This window comes from Brassica napus, chromosome A8 (assembly GCF_020379485.1).
Source record: "Brassica napus cultivar Da-Ae chromosome A8, Da-Ae, whole genome shotgun sequence".
Taxonomy (NCBI): Eukaryota; Viridiplantae; Streptophyta; class Magnoliopsida; order Brassicales; family Brassicaceae; genus Brassica; species Brassica napus.
Genome location: NC_063441.1, coordinates 16,531,427 through 16,558,688, shown reverse-complemented (window position 1 = coordinate 16,558,688; position 27,262 = coordinate 16,531,427). Strand labels below are relative to the sequence as shown.

The 27,262-nt window shown below is 31.4% G+C and overlaps 4 protein-coding genes across 4 annotated transcripts; 2 read left to right on the top strand and 2 right to left on the bottom strand.

Moving 5' to 3' along the window:
* The first annotated feature begins 778 nt into the window (after window positions 1-778).
* LOC106359068 (cytochrome P450 81D11-like) lies at window positions 779-6,958 on the top strand. Its single transcript, XM_013798825.2, has 3 exons — window positions 779-5,098; window positions 5,523-5,906; window positions 5,980-6,958. Exons 1-3 carry the CDS (start codon window positions 4,601-4,603, stop codon window positions 6,598-6,600), a joined length of 1,503 nt encoding a protein of 500 aa, XP_013654279.1. The 5' UTR covers window positions 779-4,600; the 3' UTR covers window positions 6,601-6,958.
* Window positions 6,959-8,029: 1,071 nt separating this feature from the next.
* Window positions 8,030-8,679, bottom strand: BNAA08G15630D. Its single transcript, XM_013799562.3, has one exon. The coding sequence runs from the start codon at window positions 8,499-8,501 to the stop codon at window positions 8,241-8,243; it is 261 nt and encodes an 86-aa protein (XP_013655016.1). The 5' UTR covers window positions 8,502-8,679; the 3' UTR covers window positions 8,030-8,240.
* Window positions 8,680-11,126: 2,447 nt separating this feature from the next.
* Window positions 11,127-12,817, top strand: BNAA08G15620D (PAMP-induced secreted peptide 2). The gene has a single exon (XM_013799563.3). The coding sequence runs from the start codon at window positions 12,304-12,306 to the stop codon at window positions 12,556-12,558; it is 255 nt and encodes an 84-aa protein (XP_013655017.1). The 5' UTR covers window positions 11,127-12,303; the 3' UTR covers window positions 12,559-12,817.
* A 3,237-nt stretch (window positions 12,818-16,054) lies between these two features.
* On the bottom strand, window positions 16,055-17,205 carry LOC106361412 (transcription factor MYB73-like). Its single transcript, XM_013801148.3, has one exon. It carries the CDS (start codon window positions 17,113-17,115, stop codon window positions 16,198-16,200), a length of 918 nt encoding a protein of 305 aa, XP_013656602.2. The 5' UTR covers window positions 17,116-17,205; the 3' UTR covers window positions 16,055-16,197.
* Window positions 17,206-27,262: the final 10,057 nt, after the last annotated feature.

The following is a 27,262-nucleotide window of genomic DNA, read 5'->3' as shown; positions in this document are numbered from 1 at the left end:
TTTGTACATACATGTCATTAGTAGGATGATTATTAGAATCATTAGAGAAATAGGTTGGTTCATCTAATTATATGGTAAATTTTTTATTAAACTAACTATAAATTTATTATTAATGTTTTTTATTATTTTCTTAAATAAAAGTTACAAAATTATCTAATATGGCTAAAATATAATATGACAATTAATAATTTTGAATAATAAAGATTTGATAAAAATTGGTATATCATCTATCATATTTGTTTTATTTGGTATATATGACAATTAATAGATTTTTCTGTATATATGTTATATTTAAATTTTTTAAAAATGACTATAAATTACTAAAACTGTTAAAATTCTTTGCTGTGACAAGATACAAATGATTACAAAATCATCTAAGTAAAAAGTCTAATTCAATTAATTATTAAGATTAAAAGATATGTATATATATATCGTTTTAAATTAAACTATATACCATATAAAATACATAAATTTTTAAATTTACTTTCAACAATTTTTTTGATAAAAACTTTGAACAAACATTGACAACTTAATTTAAAAAATATATAAATTACTAAAACTATTAATCCCACAATAAAAAATTTGTTATCAGTAATTTAAAATTTTTGTAATAAAAGATACAAATGATAAAAAAGACCATATGAGTAGAAAGTATCATTTAATAGACATTAATACTAAAAATATATTATATATGTTAATATCATTTAAATTTAATTATATACCCTATCATATAGAAAAATTTTGTTTGGATTAATAAAATTTATTCGCACCAATTTAATTATATATGTAATAGTTACTGAATTTTTAATTATTCAATATATATTTATTATTTCATAACATGTAAAAAATATATAATACCTAAAATAATTTATATATATAATGTTTATTCCGCGCAAAGCGCGTATCTTAATCTAGTATAAGATTAAATGATAATACAATTTAGTGTGATGACTTCCTAGTGAATGGTCCAAAATAAAATTTAACAGATGAAAGAAGTGTATTGAATATGTAACTATGTTCTTACTCCTGTTATAAAAAGATTAAAAAGATACATTAATTAATTTCGTAATTAGTAATATAATATTATTACAAATTAATGTTAATTAATATTTTATTCATATTCTATTTTCATAAACTTTTTAATTATAGTCTATATTAATTTAAAATAGAATTATTATATGAGTTAAATATAAAAATATATCTAATTGATTACTTATTTTATTTTTAAAATATATTTCACAAAATCATTAACCATGTATAAAATTTACTAAAATAATAGTCTAACTTATTTAAACAAAAAAAATTTAGTTTCTTATAAAATATTTCTATAAACTAAATTATAGATGCTCAAGTATATTTTTTAAAACAAAATAAGGAAATATAAAGGAACCTTAACAAATATTTGTTCTATAGTATAACTAAATAGTTTTTTTTAAACATTTGTATGCAACTGTAAAAATTAAAATATATATTTTGCAAGGGATTATGTATTTGATGATTTCAGATAATGAATTTATTGTATCGAATTTGAAACTATATTAGAATGTAATAACAATTAATAACAAAATAAATTGTAAAAAAATATTTATATATATTAATAATGTCAAATAAAAAACTACACAGTAAAATGATAAAATTACATTATATATAACATTAAAATGATAAAATTACATTATATATAACATTAAAATGTAGATAATACTTTTACAATATTTACATTTATATCAAAGTTATATTATATACTATATACTTATAGAGGAGCCTTACCACAGTGCGGATCAAGCTCTAATACTATTTAAAAAAAAATTAAAAAAAATTATCTATTAAAATAAGAGCCATGATTTTTTTTATGTGATTTTTTTTAATTTAATAAATAAATTTTAATAAGATTGATAATATATATAAAAAAAATCAGCTATTTTAATCATAATATTTTTTATATCTTTTTTTTTTAAAATATAAGAGTAGTTGTTCAACAATTCAAACCGCAAATATTTTTTAATGCTCTAGAGTCCACACATGTTTCACGGTCCCCTTTTCTCCTCAAACTATATTACACCTAACAAAAGCTTGAAAACTCCATAAAATAATAAAACTAAGAACTATAAAATTATTAAAATAAAATTTAATAATTTATGGTAATAGATATATCAAAAGCTTGAAAACTCCATGAATTAGGCAAACTAAGAAATATTTTTTTATTTAACGAAATTAATACACTGATATAACTTTGGTGTCATATCTATTTATTTTGACCCACTTTTAAAATTATCAAGTCAAGTGTCTACATGGATGCCGATCTAACTTGATCAAACCGTGATCCAAAAGATTGCAAGGTGCAGACCGTGCAGTTTCTGAGTCTTGTTAAAAGAAAATAAAAATGCTTATAAAATTAAAATGGCAGGGATTTGCGGAGGTAGAGATGAGATCATTATTAACTGACTTAGTATCCAACAACATCCTCAGAATGGTTGTCGGAAAGCGATACTATGGCGATGAAACCGAAAATAATGAAAAGGCCACATATGTGAAAAACTCGTGTTGGAGGTGATGGCTAATGCAGGGGCCCGAAATAAAGCTGACTATCTAACGATCGTACGTTGGATCAAAAACTACGAGAATCAAATGATGGATTTGGGGAAGCGATTTGATGCGTTTTTGCAGGAACTACTTGATGAAAAACGTGATGAGAAAGAAGAAAAAGGCCAGACTATGATCCATCACTTGCTTTCTCTCCAAAATAACCCAACCGGGTTACAATACTGATGAGATCATCAAGGGAATCATACTCGTAAGTAGTAATCTTTTTAACTGTTATTTAAAAACCGTTACACACGCCAATGACCAAAGTGATATAGTTCAACAAGTATTACAAAAGCAAATGGATCTTATAAAGAACCATAAACAATCGAATTATCAGTTTCGATTGACTTTAGTAGTAGTAAACACATTATACTAATGTAAACATATATAAAGTTTACTGAATTATATTGACAGGTTTTAATAGTTGCGGGGACACACGGCATCCGTAACTCCAGAATGGGCAATGTCAAATTTGTTGAACCATCCAGACATATTCAAGAAAGCTAGAAGTGAAATCGATGAGTTAACTGGCTCAGATCGGTTAGTCAACGAACAGGATATTGTTTATCTTTTTTTTTTCTTTGAAAAACATATTGTTAATCTTTCTTACGTCCAAAATATTGTATCGGAAACATTTCTTCTGTACCCTGCGCTACCGTTACTAGTCGCTCGCATGTCATCGAATGACTGTAAAGTGGCTGGATATGATATGCCCCGCGGTACGATGTTATTGATTAATGTGTGGGCCATGCATAGAGATCCAAAGTTATGGAAAGAACCTGAGTGGTTCAAGCCAGAAAGATTCTAGGAGCAAGGAGAGGATAAGAAGTTAATGCCGTTGGGTTAGGGCGACGTGCTTGTCCTGGAACTGCACTTGCTCAACGGTTTGTGTGATTTGCTCTCAATGCCCAAGGCGACGCCGTTGTGAGCTATGTGCAAATCACGTCCCATTTAAAGTGATGTAGATAACTTTTATATGTTGGGTTTTCTTTGGGTTATAAAAATATTTTTCTATTTGTTTTCCAACAATGTTTTCTTTTATATTTCTTACTAATAACTTTTATGTTTTTCTATTTATTCTCTATTGTTAAGATCCATTTGTTAAATGAGTTTTAAATGGGTAGTTTTGTCAAGATCCATTTATTAAATGGGTTGTACTTAAAATTAGTGAAAACCTGTTAACTCATTTAACTTAATATAATTAATTAATTATTTTTTGTAGAAAAATGTGATTGTATAGTTTTAACGAAAAAATCAATTTTACGATTTATGAGGAAGAATTCCGATTTTGCAGTTTTGGTAAAAAAAAATTAGATTTTATAGTTTTGGCGGAAAATACATTTTGCGATTTTGACAGAAAAATCTGATTATGCGGTTTTGGCGAGAAAGCTCGATTTTGAAATTTTGGCAAGAAAACTCAATTTATATGGTTTTGACGGAAAAACTCGGTTTTACGGTTTTGGCGGGAAAACTCGATTTTAGGATTTTTAAAATCCCATTAAAAACCCGCGAACATAATCCATTATAACATCCCTAAACGTGTATAAGGTTACTAGATATGTTGGGATATTATAGTCCTAGTCTTATCTTTAACTTTAAAATGTTATCTTCTGGAGTATAAAAGAAAATCTCAAAGAAAACCTAAAATTAACTTTTGTTCGTTTAATTAAGTCAGAGCCAAGCGCCAAGTTTGGTAATATAGAGAAGTATGCACATGCTTTTTACGTAGCTTGCGAGTTTTATGTTCTCACATCCACCATTAAGTTTTTTAGAGTCATCTGATCTGTACCATTTTCATTATAATTAGTAGAAAATAAATCAAATGTTTTGATCTTGAAGGTATTGCCATGCTGTAACACTCGGATGCGTATAAAGTAACTGAACATAGTTTCAAGCAAACCTTCAAGAAGTTATATTAGATCTAAACACCATGTGACATCTCCCACACACTCTACATACTACAATATATAAGAGATACAAGTAACCAAAAATAAGCAATCAACAAGAGCAAAAGTAAATGGACTATCTTCAAGTACTGCTTCTTTCACTTTTTGTCTTCTTCTCTACCATCTTCTTGTTCTCAAAATCAAAGCCAAAACAAAACTTGCCGCCGTCTCTAGGAAACTCATTACCCGTGATCGGCCACCTCCACCTGATGAAGCGACCATTTCATCGGAAATTACTTTCCTTCTCAAGATCCCTAGGAAATGCTCCTATCATCCACCTCCGCTTAGGGCAACGTCAAACGTACGTCGTCTCGTCACGTGCCATCGCTGAGGAATGTTTCACCAAGAATGACATTGTCTTCGCGAATCGGCCTGTGTTGATGATAAACAAGCATCTAGGGTATAATGCTACACATATGGTCGGAGCATCCTACGGCGATCACTGGCGAAGCTTACGTCGAATCACCGCCGCTGAAATATTTTCGTCCATGAGGCTCTGTATGTTCTTGTGTATACGTAAAGACGAGATCCGACGGCTTTTATTACGTCTCTCCCGAGACTCCTTACACGTACGCGCGCCTCTTTAGAACTGTCAATAATAATTTTAAGTAGTTAGTTACTTAGTTTTATAAGTTGAAATTTCACATTCCATTATCTTTGCATATTTTCATTTTTCAAATAATAACTAAAGTACAACTTTTTACTCAAACCCGGCGTTGTGTATATATATTCCTATAGTAATTATAATTACTTCTCTTTATTTTAAGGAATCAATAATCATTGTGATATCAAGTCTATTTAAATTTAATTTAGGGCTAAAATTGATATATTTTTTACTAATTGTTAAAATTAAAAATGCAATTTTATATACCAATAGAAAATGTTAAATGACTCTCTCTAAAACGGAAGGAAATTAGTATCATTATAATAATTTTGAAGTTATCGACATTGAATAACATATTTTTTAAAAAACTTATTACATGTACCCATCAGGGATTTGTGGAGGTGGAGATGAAATCACTGTTTACAAACTTGGCATTCAATAACATCATCAGAACTATAGCTGGGAAGAGATACTACGGTGACGATGCGGAGGACGAAGAAGAGGCCAAATTGGCGAGGTACTTGGTGTCTGAGGCTATGGCCGGCGACAGTGGAAGAAACCCAGCTGATTATCTTTCGTTTTTGCGTTGGTTCACAGATAGTGAAACACGAATCAAAGACGTAGCGCATCGTTTCGACGCATTCTTACAAAAACTAGTTGATGAGAAACGTGCGGAAAAAGTAAAAAGTAAGACCATGATCAATCATTTGCTTTCTCTCCAAGAAACCCAACCTGATTGCTATACAGATGTTATCATCAAAGGAATCATCCTTGTAAGCACCAAACAGCTACACTACATATACAAACTTAATTTTATGTCTATATCTGAGGTTGTTTAATGTGCAGGATTTGATAATTGCGGGTACGGATACAGTAGCTATAACGTTAGAATGGGCATTGTCAAATTTGTTAAACCATCAAGAGATACTTAAGAAAGCAAGAATTGAAATTGATAATAAGATAGGTTTGGACCGGTTAGTGGATGAACCGGATATTGTGAATCTTCCTTATCTTCAAAACATAATATTAGAAACACTCCGTCTGTATCCTGCTGCTCCATTACTACTCCCTCACTTGTCATCTGAAGATTGCCAAGTGGGAGGTTACGACATGCCACGAGGCACAATGTTAGTGATGAATGTGTGGGCCATTCATAGAGACCCGGAGCTATGGGAAGAGTCAGAACGGTTCAAGCCGGAGAGGTTTGATAAAGAAGGAGAAGCTCAAAAGGTTATGCCGTTTGGGCTTGGAAGACGGTCTTGTCCTGGAGCTGGGCTTGCTCATCGGTTAATGGGCTTGACTCTTGCGTCGTTGGTGCAGTGTTTCGAGTGGGAGAGAGTTAGTGTCGAACAAATTGATATGAGGGAAGGGAAAGGTGTCACGATGCCCAAAAAGGAGCCATTGCGAGCCATGTGTAGAGCACGTGTTCTCGCCGGTAGTACTAACATGAGAAAAGACTTTCTTTGAGTAGGCTATACGTAATACAGTCCATAGAAAGGTGTTCTCATCATGGATATTTGAAAGTTTAAAATTTTGCTATTATCACTATTTAATTATTATTTTCAGATTAATGAAAAAAATAAATTACAATAAATTCAAGAAACAACCACACGGTTGTGGTTTGTTGTTCGACGGGTTTGGAAATCTACACTCAGATTAATCACATCGTGGCCACAAGGAGAATGGGGGCATTGGCTCCATTTGAAAGTTCGGAAAGAAGATTTATCCGCTGAATTGTACTTCCCTTTAAAAATTAGTTTAGGTCTAAGGTTAGAGATATTTCTAGATTAATGAGAAAAAACAAATTTAAGAACCACACAACATCTGAAAGAAGATAAGACACACTTTGAAATATCTTATTCGAGGACTCTCGCTCCGGTTTGGTTTAGTGTGTTAGAGAAATCGATCATCGTTTTTCTTTTGAATGACTAGAACGTTCTACATCCGAAGTTCTATACATCTTCATATAATGAACCTTAAATCATGCTAAATTAACTATATTTAGAAAAACATACGTATTCCTCTTAATAGAAATCAAATATATGATTCTTTAAATTCTTACTAGGTGATGTCGGAGTTTTAGGCAGTAAACCAATTTCTCTTTGGTTAAAGAAAAAGCGAACACGAGTTTGTGACTGGAGAGATCGGAACTTGTCAGCTTCCGGATATATTTGGTTTGGTCGGAAGTAGAGAAAGATCCAGAGTTTCTGTTTTTGATTGTGTAAAAAAGAAATAAAATGGGCCTTTAATGGACTTTTTGTTTCAATTCTCTCATCACCGCTAGTCTAAGGAAAATTATAATACATACACAGTACTCTACATTTACAAATTTCTTTTTGTGCGTGCTTATATTCAGTTTTGCACACCATGAAAATATAATAAAACTAGAAATAATTAATTCGTCTAGATTTGTTCGACCAACTTTTTAGAAGTAATTCTGTAATTACCTGACTTTTTAGGGAATACGAATTTTGAAAGTTGGATGGCAATTTAATAATCGTCGAACCCTATTCAGAATCAGAACATAGTGTGTATATGAAGCTTTCCGTTTCCGGGTCCCATAGAAGAACAATAAACAAAATGTCCCTTTTACTACCCCAAAGGCCAACACTTCAGACAAACAAACAATATTGTTTGCATCTCATCAAAATTCGAATCATGGAACTGCGACCAAATTCAATTTCAGTTCGAAAGGCCGTACCAAAACATGGTTTGCATGTCATCAATATTCGAATCATGAATTGCGGCATTTTAATCTAATTTCCAGCTAATATGTATAATAAAGCATGAAATAATAATTGTATTATGTGTATGATAATAGCGTGGTTGTATTGCACCATCATGGCCAATAACATTTCCTGAAACTAAATAATTGATTCATGTTACACGGTTAACATGAATTCAAAACCATAAATTTATTGGGACGTGTATATATGGGTGTTTATCAGAAGGAAACCGACTGTATGATCAAAAAATTTCCCTTCTAAACTTTACATTGTTTTTTTCACGACTGAATAAATACAATATAACAAATGAAAAGCCTTTACTATAACCTGAGCTAAACAAATATTGATGTATAGAAATAATCTAAGTGGATCAATAGTCTTTTAGTGACCAGAACCTTTCCTGCTCGGTCCTGAAGCCATTGTGTGCATCCTCTCCCCAGCTGAAGAAAGCGACCGTAACCTTTTATAACCACGCATCACGACCCCTAACAACTCTTTACGTTGAAAATCGACCCCATGATTCTTTGATGGACCTATTTCCTCCGATGAGCCACCAAGGAGAACCCTACAATCGGCGGTTCTTGATTCTGAAAAGGCTGAGACCAAGAACATGACCGTAAAGATCAAGCCAAAAGGTCTCATTTGTGGTATTTCAGGTTCTCGGGGTTTAGGGTTTAATACAATGAATGTGTTTTGATGATTGATAGAAAAGGAGTAGCAGAGGAGGAAGTAAAGCTTTATATACAAGTATGAAAGATTCAAAGGTAGATGAAAAAGAATGGAGGACAAGCAAGATAGGAGCTCCGATTAGAAATAAAATAATCTTAGGGAATATAAGAAGGAATAAGATGTGGAATTAGACCCTCGATATAAGGGGATGGTGCAGGCGAATTAATTAAAAAGGACGGTCTCTAGCTTCCTTGGAAGTGGACCTTTCGAAAAGTGCTGATTGTTTTTATTGACCTGCTGATTATACAAATTACTAAATTATTAGCTCTGAAACTATTACAGTTTTTATAAGTAATTTTTGCTTTGAGATGTGAATATGTAATTAGATCAGAATTTGAACTTGTGGGATTTGTTACCATGTCAATAATACTAAATAATATTTGATTTTTATTGAATAGTATACACAAGATACCAATGAATCAAAAAACCAAGTAGTAGGTGGTAATTATACTATTGTTAGCTTTTGTCAGTGGAGTTAGGCAAGAAAAATATATCACTATTTTGGATATCCTGGTTTCTTGATCTAAACAATTTTATACCGACAAGGAGGTTAGTATAATCACCGGTTCACCATGTATATAGCAATAGCTCTTTTTTTGTAACAGTATATAGCAATAGCTAAATGAGTATAAAGTGAACCAAATGTACTAGACTTATACAACAGTTCAATTTCATTTCATATCATTTATCTACTTTATTTTGACTTTTGAGCATAACATTGTACATGGAAATAGTTTGAGCGAAGATTTATAATAGTTCATTTTTACTCAATCAATTAATCTACGGTCGTGGATCATGACTCAGTTTCGAAATTCAGAAATTGTGAGTACTTATGAAAGTAAGGCACGAATGCGTCGATGTGACGTAGAGGATGTAAGGGAGATATATAAAGTACGTATTCTATCTAACACTTTCGCGAATAATTTGATCGGAATATATTTGACCAGACGAATCCTCGAGGCTTGTAATGCATAAAAGAACGTTTCACATGTATAGATAGATCCAAAAAAATTTATTTTAATAAATGTTTTGTTTTGCTAGTAAATATATACTAATGGTGTATTAATTACGGTTAGAGTTGAGTGATGTACTCTCATTTGCAAAGTACTTACTAGAATTCATATCCAATTATGTTTTGAATCAAAGATTCAATAGAAGATATAAAAAAGATTCAACAGAAGAGAAAAGACAACTAATATTATTTCGAAATTTCAATGGCACTGCAAACACGCTTTTTTCTTTCGATGATTATGTTTTATTTTTTGATGAATCTTAATACCATATCTGAACTTTGCATATAAATTTATATATAAGTTTGCATAAAAATATAAATTATAAAAATGAAAAGGAACAAAACATAACTTTCATTGTGCCTCGTGGGCATGAGAAAAGAAGGGTGATAACATAGACAGACAAATTCGGTGGTACACACACAAAATACTTGCATGGACGGACTCTAACGTTGCTTCATAGTTGTCATGATAATAACTAAGCATCTATCTATCTTCTTTCTCTTTCCCTTTTTGTTTTTAAACGTCACTTCCCCACATGTACCCTCAATTTTATTTCACCATCAATCGTGCATCTTCGAATCTGTTTTTTTTTCATTTCTTTTTATGATCAAGTTTTGATAGAAGTTTTTACAAAAAAAAAAGTTTTGATAGAAGTAATGTCTATATTAATTTAACTTCGAAAGTTGTAGTCACTATGTGAATATCTCAGTGGCCAAATGTGAATATAAAGAGAATGGAGGAACCATATATGTAAACGACTACATCAAGATTGGAGACATGTATTACTATTTACTAGCTAAGACTATTGTACGTGTAAATCCAAAAATATTATACCAAGATACATCTCAGAGATGCTACTAATTTTAATAAATAGTGTTATCAAGTAGCCATCCCCGTATTTGATTATTAAAATGTGCCTTTGAAATCCATATTCTTAGTTTTAAGCACGTAGACAATTTACAACGTACGTCATGGCGGTAGGGTTGAAAACTTGAAATAGACGTTTGGATTTGTTTATTTTGTTAGCCTAATTAAATATAAAGAATAGAGTAAATAATAGCAAAAATATTATTTTACTGGTATGTTTTTATCAACTATTTATATATTTATCAAAATAAGATACTCGTCTGTTTCTATTTAATAGTATGATGCATGTATTTTTAGATATGCATACTTGCATAGTAACCTTTGAAAAACTCATTATTTTAGATTTTCTTTTTGAATGGATTTAAGTAAATCAAGAAGGTAATTGGATTATTTTCTCTTTTCTTTTTCTTTCTTAAACTATGTTATTTCAAGAACTCTATTTATTTCGTGTAATTGGACCGAATAGAAACGAGTAGAATCTAGATGATGAATTTATCAAATGAAGAATTTGATTCCGATATTAATGGACTACCATGTCCGAACTATATATAGTTAACATTTATCCTCCCTATTATATTCTGGTGTGGTCTTACGCCACTAATAAACTATATTATTTTGGCCAGACCAGTTGATTAATTTCTTTCACCTTATTCCAAGAGAGAAAACAGCGGACCGGATTCTAAGTAATTTGCTTATAAATTTATTTAATAATTTGAATGATAGTGTGATTTCGCCTCGTTTTAATATGAAAAAAGTTTCCTGATTCTAAGTAAATTGGTTTATTTGTCTTACTATAACTGCGGAAACAAAGGAACCAAAATTTTGTAAAAAGGGACAATTTGAGATGAATATGCATTTTATTTAAATGGCTCAAAGAAACAAGTTTCCTGCAATCAATAATTTTATCCTCAAAAACTAAACCAACTCCCTTTTGACAAATATTTTCTTTTATCATGAATCAGTGTTGAACTTGAAATGGAGAAAATACATCACCATTTAGCAGCAAGAGTTGACAGAAAGACCAATGCCTTTGTGTATTCATAGGATAGATTTCTACCTAACAAAAGTCGTAAATATAGATGTTGAAATTTTAGTAAAGGTTGTTCAATGTTTTTGAAAGACAAACCACGTGATAAAAGTCGTGGAAGAAAAATAGAAGCAAAATGTTTGAACTTTAGAAGGCTTGATTATTAGGTTTGGTGTCTCTAACATTATAATAAGACAACAATTAAACAAGTACGTAGGGATGCGATTTAGTAGCCAAATTAGCATATGTCACTCCTCAGTGTCCAAATCATCTGGTTTAACCAAACCAGAAAAAATATTATTCAAAAACCAAGTTGAAAAGTCAAACAAACCAGAAAATGTTGAACCAAACTTTCGATTGATAAATTTACTATTACCAACAACCTAACCGGCTACCAATATGTTTGATTTGGTATACTTTTCCAAGTTTGAAATTTAAACTATGTTTGGTCCACAACTGCTAAATTTAGCTGCCGTCTGCTCCAAACAATCAAACATTATGCTCGGACTATAGTCTTAACTCTTATCTTTTCCTCATTGATGGCTTTAATTTTTTTCTTTCTTTCAAAACATACACATACAACTGAACGCTCAAAAAACCAGTTGGGGAACTTCCTGGGAAGCAGCCTATATTCAATCACCACGTTCTGTTGAATTCAAAACTTCATTCAAACTTTGCATCTAATCGAACACTACTATATAAGTAAATACTTATAAATCCATAAACACTAACAACAAGTTTCATTATCTAATAAAGAGAGTCAGAGAGAGAGAGAGAAAAGGAGTGAGTTAAACTGTCTTCAAATATAATGGTGAACAAAGGTGTTCTAGGTTCGATTCTGTTCGTGATGTTGGTTGGTTCGGTTCTTGTTGAGACTCGTCCGCTTGATCTAACTAAGACTGGAGAGAAGAAGCTCGTAGCTGGCTTCTTTGATGGCTTGTCACTTGGTTCGATCAAAGGCTCAGGTCCTAGTCCAGGCAAGGGTCATAATTTCGTGGACCGGAGCGATACGTTTCAGTTTGATAAGCACTCCGGCCCAAGCCCAAGCGGACCCGGTCACTAATTATTCAAATCTTTAGTTCATACCGGGACGGTTTAAGAGTACTACATCCACGTCTAGGTCCAAAACATTATTTCATTTTTATTACATTTTTACATAGAAAGAAGAGAGGGAAAAATCGAGAAGAGAATGTCTTAATATTTTCCTGTCAATAGAATTATCGTTTGTAAGTTATTTAATTCTATTTGATAATGTACAATGTGAACTTTGATTCTGATCAATATGACTTTTAATTTAATAATAAACATTACAAAGTGAATATGATTATATTGTCTAAATTACTGAAAAATCACATTTTTAAATTATTTATAATAAAATTTTGAAACTAATTTACGTTTTCATCATATAAATAATATAACCTATTCATTTCTAGTAAAATGTATTTACTTTTCTGAAAATATTTCATTTAGTTATTTAAAAAAGAGATTTAAGACATTATATTCAAAATGGGCGATAAAGATATTCAAAAACATTAAGAGACTAAAATCAGACATTGTAAAAAATTAAGGGACTGAAATAGAAAACAATTTAATTACAACAGTACCAGAGAATGGAAAGCTCGTCGAAGGAAGAGGCGGAGACACAACCAGTGGTGGCACATCGCCTTCCAATGACGGCAGATTCTTCTCCAAAAGCGAGCGTGTACGTGTCTAAGCAATAAATATGTGTTATTTATCCACATATCCAATTAGGATCTCTTATTTATTTTTTAATATTTTTAAACAATAAATAAGTGTTAAGAGACTCCGTTAAGAGACCCGATCATTTATGTCCTCCATTGCAAGTTTCTTATTTAAGAGTTCTTAAAAATTATTAAATATTTTTTGTTTAAAATTACAAATTTTTTTATTAAATAAAACATAGTAAAAGAGATTGAAATGAATCAGAGGAACAACAATGGTTTAGAGGTATTCCAATTGTTGTTGTGGCCATAACCAAAACTCTGATCCTGGTAGCCACCAGAAGAATGGTTTAGAGGTAGAACAATCAACCAAAAAAATCCAACTCAAAACCACTGAAGTCAATAGTCCCATGTACCAGTGTATCACTCACATGGAAGGTGAAAAGAATGTTATTTGAACAGGGAAGAGACTGATTCCCATAGAGAGAAAATCAAGAGGGAAAAAAAAGAGAGATAAAACAGGAAATACCTTTTCAAGGTGTTGGCTAGGATCATGTTGCCCTCTTCGATAAGCGATAAGCTGAGCCAGTTCAAATAGTGGCTGACCCTCAAGGAAAATCTCTGCTATCACACACCTGAAGCATGAATATGAAACTATTACAATATGTTATCAACTCAAATGTAAGGTAAGAAAATGATGTATCTTGAAAGTATGTGGGTTTGAACCAACAGAAGTTTCTTTATCTTGCTTTACTAATACAAGGATTGAACAGATAAGAGTGATGTAAAACAGAAGCCTCACCCAACAGAAAATATATCCATGGATGGCTTTAATGGAGCATCTTGTACTACTTGGGTCTCACCTCCATGCTCATCTAATCTCTGTAATTAAGCAACAATATCTGCTTAAACATGTAAAAAGAAGGGACAAAACATTGATAGTGACTCTATAGTACGGTCTCAGCAGAGGTGCAATAAGAACAATAAGACAGATCTACATCAATCAGATAAAAGGAATAAATATTGATAACGGTTCTATAATACCTCTGGAGCCAGATAACAAAGCCTTCCTTCACTTGTGTCAAAAAAAGGAGGAAGTCTGAAGGGGGTGGGGTCATCATACGGAATATAAGTGGGTTTAAAGGATGCAAAATCAGTAAGGTAAAAACAGTGAAAAGTCACACGAATCACAATTCAGTTCAGCATCATGAAGATCAAATGCGCTCAGACTATTAAAAGCTTACCATGACAATATGACATATACCCTTCGCATGACACTGCTTCAAAGCAAGAAGTAAGGAGCCAAGGCAAACAAACTCTCTCTCTCTAGCTTTTGCAAATCAAGATTGGTTATTACATGATGATGTATCAACATTCAATTAACACCAGTTTCAAAAAAAAAAACATTCAATTAACAGGTTCAAAAAGTGGAGCTTCGGAAGGAGTGGAAGAAGTACTTTGTTCATTACCTCGTGAGAACTCTTTTCCTCACAGCTATTAATTATAGTTTGATTTACATTGCATGTTACAAAGTGTAGCTATTACATACCTGTTAGGAACACATTAGATGGCTGATGTATTGTGATGCGTGCATATTCGCACACATTATACAAACATGGTCACTCTTTCAGGTCTTCTGAAATCAATCAGGGACTTGTGCCTGCTTTTGCGATTTATTGAAAGATAACGTATCAACAGAGAAGCTAATCAAGATTCAAATTCCTGCAACACTAAGGAAGCGACTGGGAGAATATTACGCAGAAGGACAAGGTACATCAATCTACTATGTTCTCTACATCTACTTTTTGCCACAATTAGATATAGTTAAAGAATCATAGCCATGATGAGAGACATAAGTGTGTATTTAAATCAAATGAGTTATATGCCAAAGTGGTTGAATGAAAGTAATGTTTGTTAATGATTGTAGATTGTGAAGCTTCCTCGTTCACCTAATGTGGATGAGATATTGTCAAAGTACCTTGAACTAACTCAAAACCAAGAAGGATGGAATGTGAATCCTGCATTTAACCAAAGAGTGTGATTAATGCAATTTTATTATCTTCAGAATTCACATGAAGCAAAATTGTGTATTGTACAGGATAACTGATTCGGTCGGTGAAATCTTGAAAGGTATAAGGTGTTACTTCAACAAGGCATTACCTGTGATGCTCTTATATAAGAAAGAGCAGCCACAATACCAAGAAACGAATGATATTTCACCTTCAGCAGTTTATGGCGCAGACCATTTACTTCGTCTCTTTGGTAAAAATCTCAGTAAGTTCTTTATTCAGACAGTAAAATGTTTGATGATCTAAATTCTTGACTTTTTACCCCTGCAGTGAAATTTCGGGAGCTTTTTTCATATGTAAACATGGAAGAGCATTATTAGACTTCCTTAAGTATGGAGTCGCATTCAACAAACACTATTACACTTCCTCAAGTATCTAACTTAATCTCCTTTCCCTTCTCTACTGATCTACTATTTCGGTTTACCGGTTAAATTTACAATTACTCTTAAACCTTTTACAGGTTCATTCAAAAGAACCAGAGCAGTTTCTTGCAATCATCAGCATATGATTATGAGAAGGTTTCAGATGGTAAAGGCAAAGACAAAGACGAGTGAGAAAGAGATGCCAAGCTCCTGAGATTCGTCGGTATGAATCTACCCCCTTAGAGTTGTTGTAATTTTAAAATTTCTTAATTTTTCTGATGAATTCATAATTGTAAGTTTACAATTGTTGTAGCTGAATATGAAAGTTTTGACGTTTGCTTTCAATGTTATAAATTATAAAATCATAATTGACGAGCCTGCACATTAGGTAACTTGCTCTTTTGTTTGTCTAATTATTGCAGAAGCATGTGAAACTGTATGTAATATGTCTAATCTTGCTTCCTTTTGATTTGAATCAAGAAAGATTATATGATTACAAAACATTTTTTGATTTGCTTCTGTCTCTCTAACCATTGCTGGCTCGGCTCTATACATGAAAAGCTTGAAGACTCACTTATGAGTCATCACTCTACTCGATCTTCCCGATACCGATTTGGTTCACTATAAACTCTCTAAACCCGACACGACGGCTGTTTATGCTTTGCGGCATACACGAACCACCACCACCACCTCCGATGTTCCCTCGCTGTAAATCCGCCATGTAACTCCTCACCTCCGTCCTAATCATCTCCTGCACCGCCGTCATGAACTCACCACCAAATCCTGACATCTCTTTCTCTTCTTCTACCTCTTCCTTCCTAACCGGAAATAGCTCCGCCGTGTAACCATTATCAATAACCGTATTCTCGTTTTGTTCAGTTGACTCGTTGACTCTAACATTCTCCGTCTCATAACGGTTATTCCAAGGGAGAGATAAACTTAGATACGTAGGCGGATCTTCACCGGACGATGACGCCGTCATCTCATTCACAGCACCAGATCTAAACACGTGTGGACCACCACCAGATTGCTCGCTGACGTCAGATCCAGAAGGACTTCTGGGGCTCATATACAACTCAGTAGACACACCACCACCACTCGCCGTACGCTTCAACGGTTGCTCTTCTCCTATATTACCGTCATACCCATCAGATGCAACTCCGTTGCATTTTCGCTTGAGCGTTGAGTTCCAATGATTCTTGATTGCGTTGTCGGTTCTTCCACTGAGGAGACGTGAGATCGTCGCCCACTTGTTACCGAACCGAGCGTGCGCTCGAATAATCGTCTCGTCTTCTTCCGGCGAAAAGCCACGGTGCTCGACCTCCGGAGATAGCTGGTTACACCATCGGAGACGGCAAGATTTGCCGGAGCGTCCGGGGATAGATTTGCTGATCAGAGACCAGTTTCTTGGACCGTGCTTCTGCACCAGACTCTGTAATAGTTCGTCTTCTTCTGGACTCCATGGACCTTTAATCCGCTCCATGTTCTTTCGGACCGAACTTGACATCGTTGGATGTTTTGTTGTGTTCTGTTTTTTTTGGTCGTTATAAGAGTTTTTGTTTTGTTGGGACAAAAGGTTTTAAGAGAGGATAAGAGCAAGCTAGAGAGAGTATTTATACGAGAAGGGAGTGGCGAAGGGGTTACCGCTTCAACAGGTAATCTTTCATACTCGATAAAACATACTCCCTCCGTTTTTTTATATATGACGTTTTAGAGAAATTTTTTTGTTCCAAATTATTTGACGTTTTCAATTTTCTATGTAAAATTTATTACTAATTAATACTAGATGACCAATGATATTATAGTTTCTATTTTATTATTGGTTAAATTGTGGTTAGGTAAACAATTAATGATGTTTTTGTTTAGAAATTAAATGTTTCTTAATCTATGTGCACAATCGTAAAGCGTCATATATAAAAAAACGGAGGGAGTACAAGAAAATTATTGAAGTAGTTAAAACTTAAAACTATGCAGTTTGTAATTTTTGAATAGTTCTTTAACTGCATAAAAAATATAATTTATTGTAACTTAAGCAAAGAAAACCGTTTTGTCTATAAATACAGAACTATATCAACGGATAACTATGATCGTTACTAACCTACTCGTTACGTCTTTGACTAATTCAGTCAAAATTTTGATGAAATTAACTAATTTAACGCAAAAGGCTAACTAATTTAACACTTGATTAGTTAATTTGTTAGGCAAGTTACTTAATGTATTATATAGTTATAAATTTCATCAATCAAATTTTGAAATTGAAAATAGATAAAAAATTCAAACATTGCGTTTTGTAGAATTGTAACAAATATTTTAGAAAACGTCCGCGATTGAAAAGTGCATTTGTCTGAACAGCGTCTGTGTGAGGTTAATATCGAGCTTTGAGAGCAGAGAATCTTGCAGGAAAAACGGTTGGGAACTTGGGATACAGCTGTATATCAACGCGTGTCAAGTAAGTATATGTACTTTGAGTTTGAGATTTGCTTTGTATTCATAACTTCAGAGATTAGTTTCTATAAAGAGTATGCTCGTACTGGAGCGTCTCTTCCACTCTCTGTTTTACAGGTGGAATTGTTTCTACCCAATCATTTCGTTTTCATCTAAAGTAAAGTTGTGAAACTCACACATTCGTTAACTTTTACGTTTATCCTTTTCATGTCTCTTAGTTTGTGAGCTTTGATGAATAATAAGTAAATTAAATTAACAAAATTCTGAAAATAATGGCATTTTATTTGAAACTCTGAATCTTCAGTTTGTTTTTTTTTTTGTCACCTGGCTAAATTATACTCCCTCCGTTCCTTAAAGATGCATGTTTTGGAAAAAAAAATTGTTTTAAAAAGATGTATGTTCTCAGTTTTCTATGCAAATTTGGTCTGAGTTTGTCTGTTTTGTCCTCACTTATTATTATTTTTGTTTTCTATTGATTATTATATCTATGTAAAAGTTCTAATCGTATTCTATAAAATTATTCCTTTCTACTTATCTCATAAAAAACTCTTTTTTCTTTATAAAGTTCATGAGTTTTTTTGGAAAAGATGGTGAAAGAAAAAATGAATATGAAAGAAGGTGATCAAATTTTTTTTTTAAAGAAGTTCGCATTATGTACGTGAATTAGTAAGTAAAAAAATGTAAAGTTTCATCATTGGAATGTTGACTACAATAAATATGGAATATAGGGATCTTAAATATGGGGAACGGAACATAATGACACAAAATAATGATACAGTTAATCGATCACTTTTTGTTTAAACATAGATTTCTTTGTTACGATATTTTTTTAATAGTAATGATAAAAGGTTAAAATAGACATTTCAACAACTTTCTTAAAAACTGTGAAAATCCTAGAATATACAATATTAAGAAACAGAGGGAGTAGATAAGAAACCATGATACAAGACCAACAGACGCAGGCATGTCGGTGGTTAGCTAAGCCGATAGGCAACAGGATGTCTCCGTAGACTAAGACCCACACAGGGGCAGCAGAAGCCCAAACATGGTACAAGGCAATGCAAATACAACCAAACTTTAAGCTAAGTAACTAGGTTCCGAAACCACTAGCTTGAACATTGGTAGAAGGAATATAGTAAATGAGAATATGCTGGCAAACGCATATTGGCATATTGCTTTTGCAAAACAAAACAAAACAAAAGAGACTATGGTTCCGAATGGTAAAAGCAGTTCAAGCAGGACAGATCAAGCAGATCATGCAGATTAAGCAGGACAAGTGCAGATCAAGCGGATCATACAGGAGAGATGCAGATCAAGCAGGACAAGTTACTTTTGAAGTTATGAATGGCAAAAGCAGTTAAAAATGCAGATTATATATTTGAACAATAAAAATTATACCAAAATATCAACATATAATATAAATAATACATAACAAAGATAAATGAATTTATTGAAAAATATTTAAATTTTCCCATAACATATCTGCAATATTAAACTAGTGTTTTGAAAATCGGACCGGGTGATCGAACCGGTCCAACCGTGACTCAGTGAAAAAGCCGAGTCTGGTTCGGTTTAAAACATGGATTTCAGAAAAACAAGTAAAACCGGCTAAAAACCGATAAAACCAGTGAACATGTTCAATTTCAAAACCCGGTTTTAAAAAATCAACATAGAATTAATGTGCTTTCAATTATTATTAAATTTAATATTTAATAGTTAATGTTTAACTATCCCTATTTAACTAATTTTCTCTTTAATTTTATTTTCTTAAAAAAGAATGTAAAAAACTCCTTTTTGGTTCTCATATACTATTCTCATTTTGTTATATTCATAAAATTTAAGACTTCAATTGTAAGAATACATAAATATGGTAATTTGAACCGTTAATTATTGGGTTTTTATCAATTTCAATTTACATAATATTTTCTTGTTTATTATATAGCTAGATTTATACTTATTGTATATATATATATATATATATTTAATTTTTAAAAAAATAAAAAATCTGGATGATGATTATATATTTAAAAATATCTAATACATATATTCCATGTAACGTATGTGGTTTCTACGAAAACTTCGTTGTTATTAAACTCTGTGGTTCTAAATTTGAAGCCTCATAAATATTAGTCGTTTTTTACATTCATATATTATAGATAAAACAATAAAAACATTAATTTGTAGAAAAATCTACTATATATTGACAAGAAAAAAAGAATTAAATCTACTGTATTTGTATTTAATAAGTGAAGTTACATGATAATGGGAAATAAAAGAGAAGAGTATAATAGTTTTTAAGAATTTAATTTGTAGAAAAAATCTTTTATTGGTTAGAAGAAAGAGACAATGGGTAAACCTCTTTAAAAAGTGGGTGTTTAGAAAATGAGGCAGGAGAACTGCCTTTTGCACAAAAAGACAAAAAAAATAATTAAATATGCAGATGTCCTGCCTTTTACTTTTAGGAACAGAAAAACAGTGAATGGAGGTTTAAAAGCAGTTCTCCTGCAACATATATGATCTGTCCTTGTCCTGCCCCTCCCATTCATAACCTATATACAGTCAATAAAAAGTAGTTTGTTATGTTTTGCTTTCAAACTAAAGTGATGTGATGTGTTTTCTATCTTTTTACACTGCTCGAGTGCTTGTTGCATGTCACTGTCTTGTGTGTATTGATATGTGTGGTTACAATAATGCACGTTGGACCGTGGTCCAGTGTCAAAATTTTGCTAACTTGTACATTGTGTTCATGAATAAAAGATAAACAATGACACACTAGAAACCAAGTTCCTGCTACATGCAACGGGTAATAGTTTTTAAAAAAGTATAATAGTTTTACATTATAATGTGCGTGTGTGATATATGCAGCAAAGCAAACTGTTCAGGATGTGTTAACTTTTTTTCACAAAAGTGCAATTGGCAGAAAAGGTTAAAAACCTATAGAACTGATATATATTGCACTAAACATAGATGATAGATGACATTCTGAAGCCAAAATTTAGTAAAGAATGTTATAATGATACAGAGAATATAAAATGAAGATAAGGATGAAGTTTAGGGGTGTTTCAAAAAGAAAAAAGGATGAAGTTCAGGGTTAGGTATGTGGCGTTTCACAAAAAAAAGGAAAAAAGTGTTAGGTATGTGGCTTTAGTTCGATTCGGTGACTTTTTGACTGAGGAAGCCAGCCTGTATGCCATTATTAGTTTTGTTTTTTTTGGATATTTTCTCGATCTTAAAATAAATAAATTAAAAAATGCCTAAAAGATACAGTTGCTGATGTGGCGCAAAACGACAAGATAGATCGCGGGGTGATCGTTACCACTTTAAATTCGTAGGATATTTTATGGGTTTTTTCTTCATCTTTTATGGTTTTATAATTTGAAAGTCCTGAAGAAAGGAAAACAAACAGGCTGTACTCTGCCTTCCTTTAACGGCCACTCCCTCACCTGCCGGTTACTCTTCTTCTTTTTTTTTTGTTTTTTTTTTTTTTTGTCTAACACCTTCTTTTTGATTAACTTGTCAACACCTTCTTTCTTTCCTTTGTTCGATACTTTCAATTAATTAGTTCACTAATTAGTTAATTAGCATTCCTTTAAAAGCTGTGATGGAAAAAAAACACTTTGGTTTGGTGATTGATCAAGAAACTCTGTTTAAAGCTTATATATATTGTTGTAAAAAACGAAGTTTAAGGCTAATTGTGCTGGTATATGGATTAATCGAGAACATAGTTAAACTCGGTTGGGCTGATTGCTAAACGGCTGAACCATGTTTATCTCTAACCTAGTGATTTATGAAAATTTGGATGTAACATCTTTGACTACGTAAGTAATAATATCACTGCGTACGTACGTAATTTTATACTATCTTCACCTATCATTGTCTCAAGCAACTTGATCACAGTAACGCACCAGTTACGTTTGAACCGCGGTGATTACACGAATCGAATCGAAATACTAAAGTGATTAAAACTAGGATCTGTCAAGTGCGAGGAAATGCTAACAAACTAATACAGCCGTGCACTGCAGAACACGAGGCACATGCTCAGAGTCTAAGGGAAGTTTCTTGCGAGCTTCCTACTTTTGTCACGCAATTAAAATAATTGTATTTATGATTTAAGTATTCTAAAGTATTATTGAAGAAGGAAAAGGGATAGGATTCGGTCAGAGTTAATAATGAATCCAAAATTTGTGTATTATGAAAGAGATTAGTGAACCAAGACAAGTGGAGATACGGTAAGAGATTTTCCGGTTTAGGTACATCGTACCTACTATAAACATACTAATATCAATGTATGCTCACTTCGAATGTAGTTTCCAAAAACAGCTTATAATCTTATGGAGTACTATAATTATAACATTATTCCAGGTTCAGTATATGTTTTGGGACCAATCAAATTAATTTTCGTTGATGCATCATTAGTTCCATCATTTTTTATTCGAGAACTAGTAATCCAAAATCAGATATTTGTTTGAAACGATATTGTCTGGAATATCTCGTAAGTAGGACCTAACCAGTACCGATCCACGAGTTCCTTCAAGAAAATGGAATATTATTAGGTGACCGCTTTTATTTGTTTAAGAAACTAAAATTCCTGTTTTTTAGTATCATTTAATTTTTTTTTTTGAACTGGCTTTCAGTATCATTTAATTTTCACCGACTAATTTTTCAGATGTTTTTTTTAGACTAATTTTTTCAGATGTTGCCATTGAAGTACGATAAGACATACGCAGACAAGCCTTCAAGAATCAAGGGCATAGTTTATGATGCATGTTTCTAATGTATGTGCAATGTTAAACACACACATAATGTATAACTAACAGTTATACAGCAGTATAATTTATTCGTGCAGTCTTTTTGCTCGTAGCAGATTATTTTCCAAAAACATAGAGATTAGAGACTGCAATACACCTGAATGTACATGTTTTGGAATAAAATTGTACGGGATGAGTCATTTATGAAGATAATATTCCACAAAAAATTACTCCCTCTCCCTTGTTCAAATATAGATGAAGTTTTATGATAGTGCACAAAAACTTGTTTTTTATTTAAAAACTATCTTTAAAATATAAAATAAAAGTTATTCAACTAATTACAAAAATAGTATTGGTTGCACAGTTTTTAAATTCAAAATTACATTAATATATGGAAACATCATATATTTTAAAGCATCAAAAACTTCTTTAAACATCATCTATTTTGAAACGGATGTAGTACTATTTAAGTTGAATGAAAAATAAAACTTATTCCACTAATTTCAGTAGAAAATGTGGAAAGAAATAAAATGAAATTAAAAAGTATTTAGAAACAAAAAATTTCATGAATACAATAGATGAAAGAAATAAGAATGTTGTATTAATTAAAAACTTTTATTACATTTAAACTAAATATGTTTTCATTCCTCTACATTTTTGTAAAAAACTACCATTCATGTTACATAAATATTTATAATTCCATTATTTATTCTTTAAATTTCATTATTAATTTTTGTTTTTCTGAATTGTTACATTCATTTTATTCCTAAAATTTTAAACAAGGTACAACCATAAATTTTTATTATCAACTTTCAGGCTCCGATCGGTAAACATCGCTTAATCATGGAATTATGAAAAAATATAATTAATCTGCGACAATGTTTATATATATATAATATTAATTAAAATATTTATAAGGAAAAATAAACACTAATTATTAAACTAATTATTAAAAAATGTAAAAATAACTGAAATTCGCTAAAAATACTTTACTTCTTATTATAAATATTAGCTTATTTTCAATACGTTTTAATAATATATTGTCATTTTATAATATTATAAAAATTATAATATAATTTTATTTACAATATAGTAACTATTTATCACTGAAATTGTTATTGCTATTTATTTAAAATTTTAAAATGATGTAATCATATAATTTAATAATGTGCAAATGTTGATTTTATAAATAATCTACTAAAATTTACTTTTTCACTTAATGAAATTTTTATTTTGTGTTTTTGCAAAGTTACCAACGAGAGCTTCAACCGCAGAAGAAAGAGAAACGATTTATCACGTGACGGTGGCGACGCGGTTTAAGCAGACACACGTGCGATTTGCTTCCCACCGATCCGACAAGCATACTAAAGAGATAACTAAAAATAAAATTAAAAAGAATTAAAAGTTTAGATGGACAAATTTGACCATACGAAAGTCGTATAAGTTGGCGTGGTACGGAAGGATATAAATGTAATTTGGTTGTGAGACCTTGGGACTGAACGAAAAGAGATCTTCTCTTGGATATAGTTGTTGGGTTTATTGATACGACACACGTGAAAACTTTGATTCCCACCAAGTACCCACAGTCTCATTTTTATTCTCCATAGTTAGTCATTCGTTATATGACCCAAATTTAACATCATACACACGTCGGGGGATATATTTTCTTTTACATTTCATGTTAAATGGAGAAGGATAACTTAGGGAAAAGTGCCAATTTCGACCCAAACTATTTCAATCGTGCCAAATACGACCCGAACAATTGATCAGTGTCAAATACGACCTCAACTCAATTATAATTCAAAAAAACTACCCGAACTTCTTAAAACGTGCCTAAATCTACATTGACTCTAACAGAAGTTAGTCAACCGTTAACAAGATAAAACGACGTCGTTTGATATACGAGGAAAAGTGCCAATTTCGACCCCAACACTCTCAATCGTGCCAAATAAGACCCGAACAAATGGTCAGTGCCAAAAACGACCTCAACTCAATTATAATTTAAAAAAAAATTATCCAATTTTTTCTAAAACGTGTCTAAATCTACATTAACTCTAACAGAAGTTAATCAACTTTTAACAAAGATAAGACGATGTTGTTTTGATATATGTATTTTTTTTTAAAAATATGTTCATTTCGGGATTCAAATCCGTGCTGGGATATCCTTTTAAAGGGGCACACTAACAACTAGACTAAAATAATTTTTTGAAATATTATTACAAATTAAAATTCTCCATTATATAAACTACTATTCTTGTTCATCTTATCAAATTTAAAACTTTGGTGATTGCTTTATATATTTTAGTTATTGTTTAATTTGTCTAATATTTTGTACAACATATCTTAGTGAAAGAAAGGTAAAAGTCCTCTTAACATTTTTGAACAAAATATCAAAATATATAATATCAACTTTGAAAACTAAAAAAATTCCCACTTAATTTTAAAAATTAAAAATAATTTATATAACAAAATTGTATAAATAAATTCAAAGTTGTAAGCATATTTAAGATCATATAATAATAAATATTTTATTATTTATATTTTAGTAAGATATAATTTTATTAAAGATATGATAAATAAGAAAAACACGTTAATGTATTTATATAAATCAGAAAAAGTAATAATAAAGATAAGACGATGTTGTTTTGATATATGTATTTTTTTAAAAAAATATGTTCATTTCGGGATTCAAATCCGTGCTGGGATATCCTTTTAAAGGGGCACACTAACAACTAGACTAAAATAATTTTTTGAAATATTATTACAAATTGAAATTCTCCATTATATAAACTACTATTCTTGTTCATCTTATCCAATTTAAAACTTTGGTGATTTTAAAAAGTTACTTTTATCTAGTTGTTAGTGTGCCCATTTAAAAGGGTATCCCAGCACGGATTTGAATCCCGAAATGAACATATTTTTTTAAAAAATACATATATCAAAACAACATCGTCTTATCTTTGTTAAAAGTTGATTAACTTCTGTTAGAGTTAATGTAGATTTAGACACGTTTTAGAAAAAAATTGGATAATTTTTTTTTAAATTATAATTGAGTTGAGGTCGTTTTTGGCACTGACCATTTGTTCGGGTCTTATTTGGCACGATTGAGAGTGTTGGGGTCGAAATTGTCACATTTCCTCGTATATCAAACGACGTCGTTTTATCTTGTTAACAGTTGACTAACTTCTGTTAGAGTCAATGTAGATTTAGGCACGTTTTAAGAAGTTCGGGTAGTTTTTTTGAATTATAATTGAGTTGAGGTCGTATTTGGCACTGATCAATTGTTCGGGTCGTATTTGGCACGACTGAAATAGTTTGGGTCGAAATTGGCACTTTTCCCGATAACTTAAAGGGTTGCTTTGGAAAGTGAAATCATTGTAAAAAGTTAGTGGTTTTAGCGATACCAACATCTCTACACGTACACGACGTTTTTTGTTCAGAGTTCCGACAGCAAAAAAAAAAAAAAAAAACTGCACCTTGTAAATTAAATCTGCACTTCTTGAACATCGCTGATATTATATTTAACAGCACATTAATACAATTAAAAGCATCTCTAATCCAAAACTATTTTTTTTCTCCAAAATAGAGTAAAATAGAATATAAAGTTAAAATGCTCTAACCTTACTTCATCTCTTACTCCATTATCAAGTAATGAATGAACAAAAAAAAATAGATCATTCCATTTATAGAGTAAATCACATTATAAAATGAGAAATGAAGTAAAGTTAAAATATTTTTTACTCTATACTACTTTTTTTGGCGGCACTCTATATTCTATTTTTAAGTAAAAAATAGAGTGGAGAAGAAAATGTCATAAAAAACATTTTCAAAGTCTCTTACTAATTATATTAAAGTTTAACTGTAATTTGTTTTTGAAAAAATTGAGAGATTCATGACAGAATCTCTCATTTAATTATTTTACATAAGTTTTATATTTTAAAGATTTTTTAAACTAAATATTAATATGATTGGTGGAAAATTTTTGGTTAGAAGTTCACACCTTCATATGTATGGATGAAATTTTACTTCGAACGCAGTGTGGAAACAAACCTTATAGCTTAAAATAAAAGTTCACGCAAATATGTTGTGGCTGTCATAGCATTTTTAACAGCTATTTATTCATTTACTTTTAAAGGGTTTTATATTCCAATAGTCTTTCATCTCTTCAAATTTTGAAAGAGTAAATAGTATATTTTCAAATTTAAAAATGCGTTATTCACCCCTTTATAATACTATATTTTTTTTTTTAGTCCCTACAAATATATATCACATGAATAACTTTTTATATATTATATTTTAGTACTTATCGTTATATATTTTTTTAAACTATTTCTATTAAATCTTTTTATTAACACTTTTGTTGGTACTTTTGCTGCACTACCAGACAAGAACGTCTCTATAACCTGCAGAGAAAGTCAAGAACACGACTTCGGGAAGTGTTCGATGACCAAGTGTTGACAC

Bases quoted from the DNA above. Each gene is read 5' to 3' on its own strand.
- LOC106359068 (XM_013798825.2), top strand. From the start codon at position 4,601: ATGGACTATCTTCAAGTACTGCTTCTTTCACTTTTTGTCTTCTTCTCT. The intron at 5,099-5,522 runs GTACGCGCGCCT...TGTACCCATCAG, and splicing joins TCTCCCGAGACTCCTTACAC to GGATTTGTGGAGGTGGAGAT. The intron at 5,907-5,979 runs GTAAGCACCAAA...TTTAATGTGCAG, and splicing joins TCATCAAAGGAATCATCCTT to GATTTGATAATTGCGGGTAC.
- BNAA08G15630D (XM_013799562.3), bottom strand. From the start codon at position 8,501: ATGAGACCTTTTGGCTTGATCTTTACGGTCATGTTCTTGGTCTCAGCC.
- BNAA08G15620D (XM_013799563.3), top strand. From the start codon at position 12,304: ATGGTGAACAAAGGTGTTCTAGGTTCGATTCTGTTCGTGATGTTGGTT.
- LOC106361412 (XM_013801148.3), bottom strand. From the start codon at position 17,115: ATGTCAAGTTCGGTCCGAAAGAACATGGAGCGGATTAAAGGTCCATGG.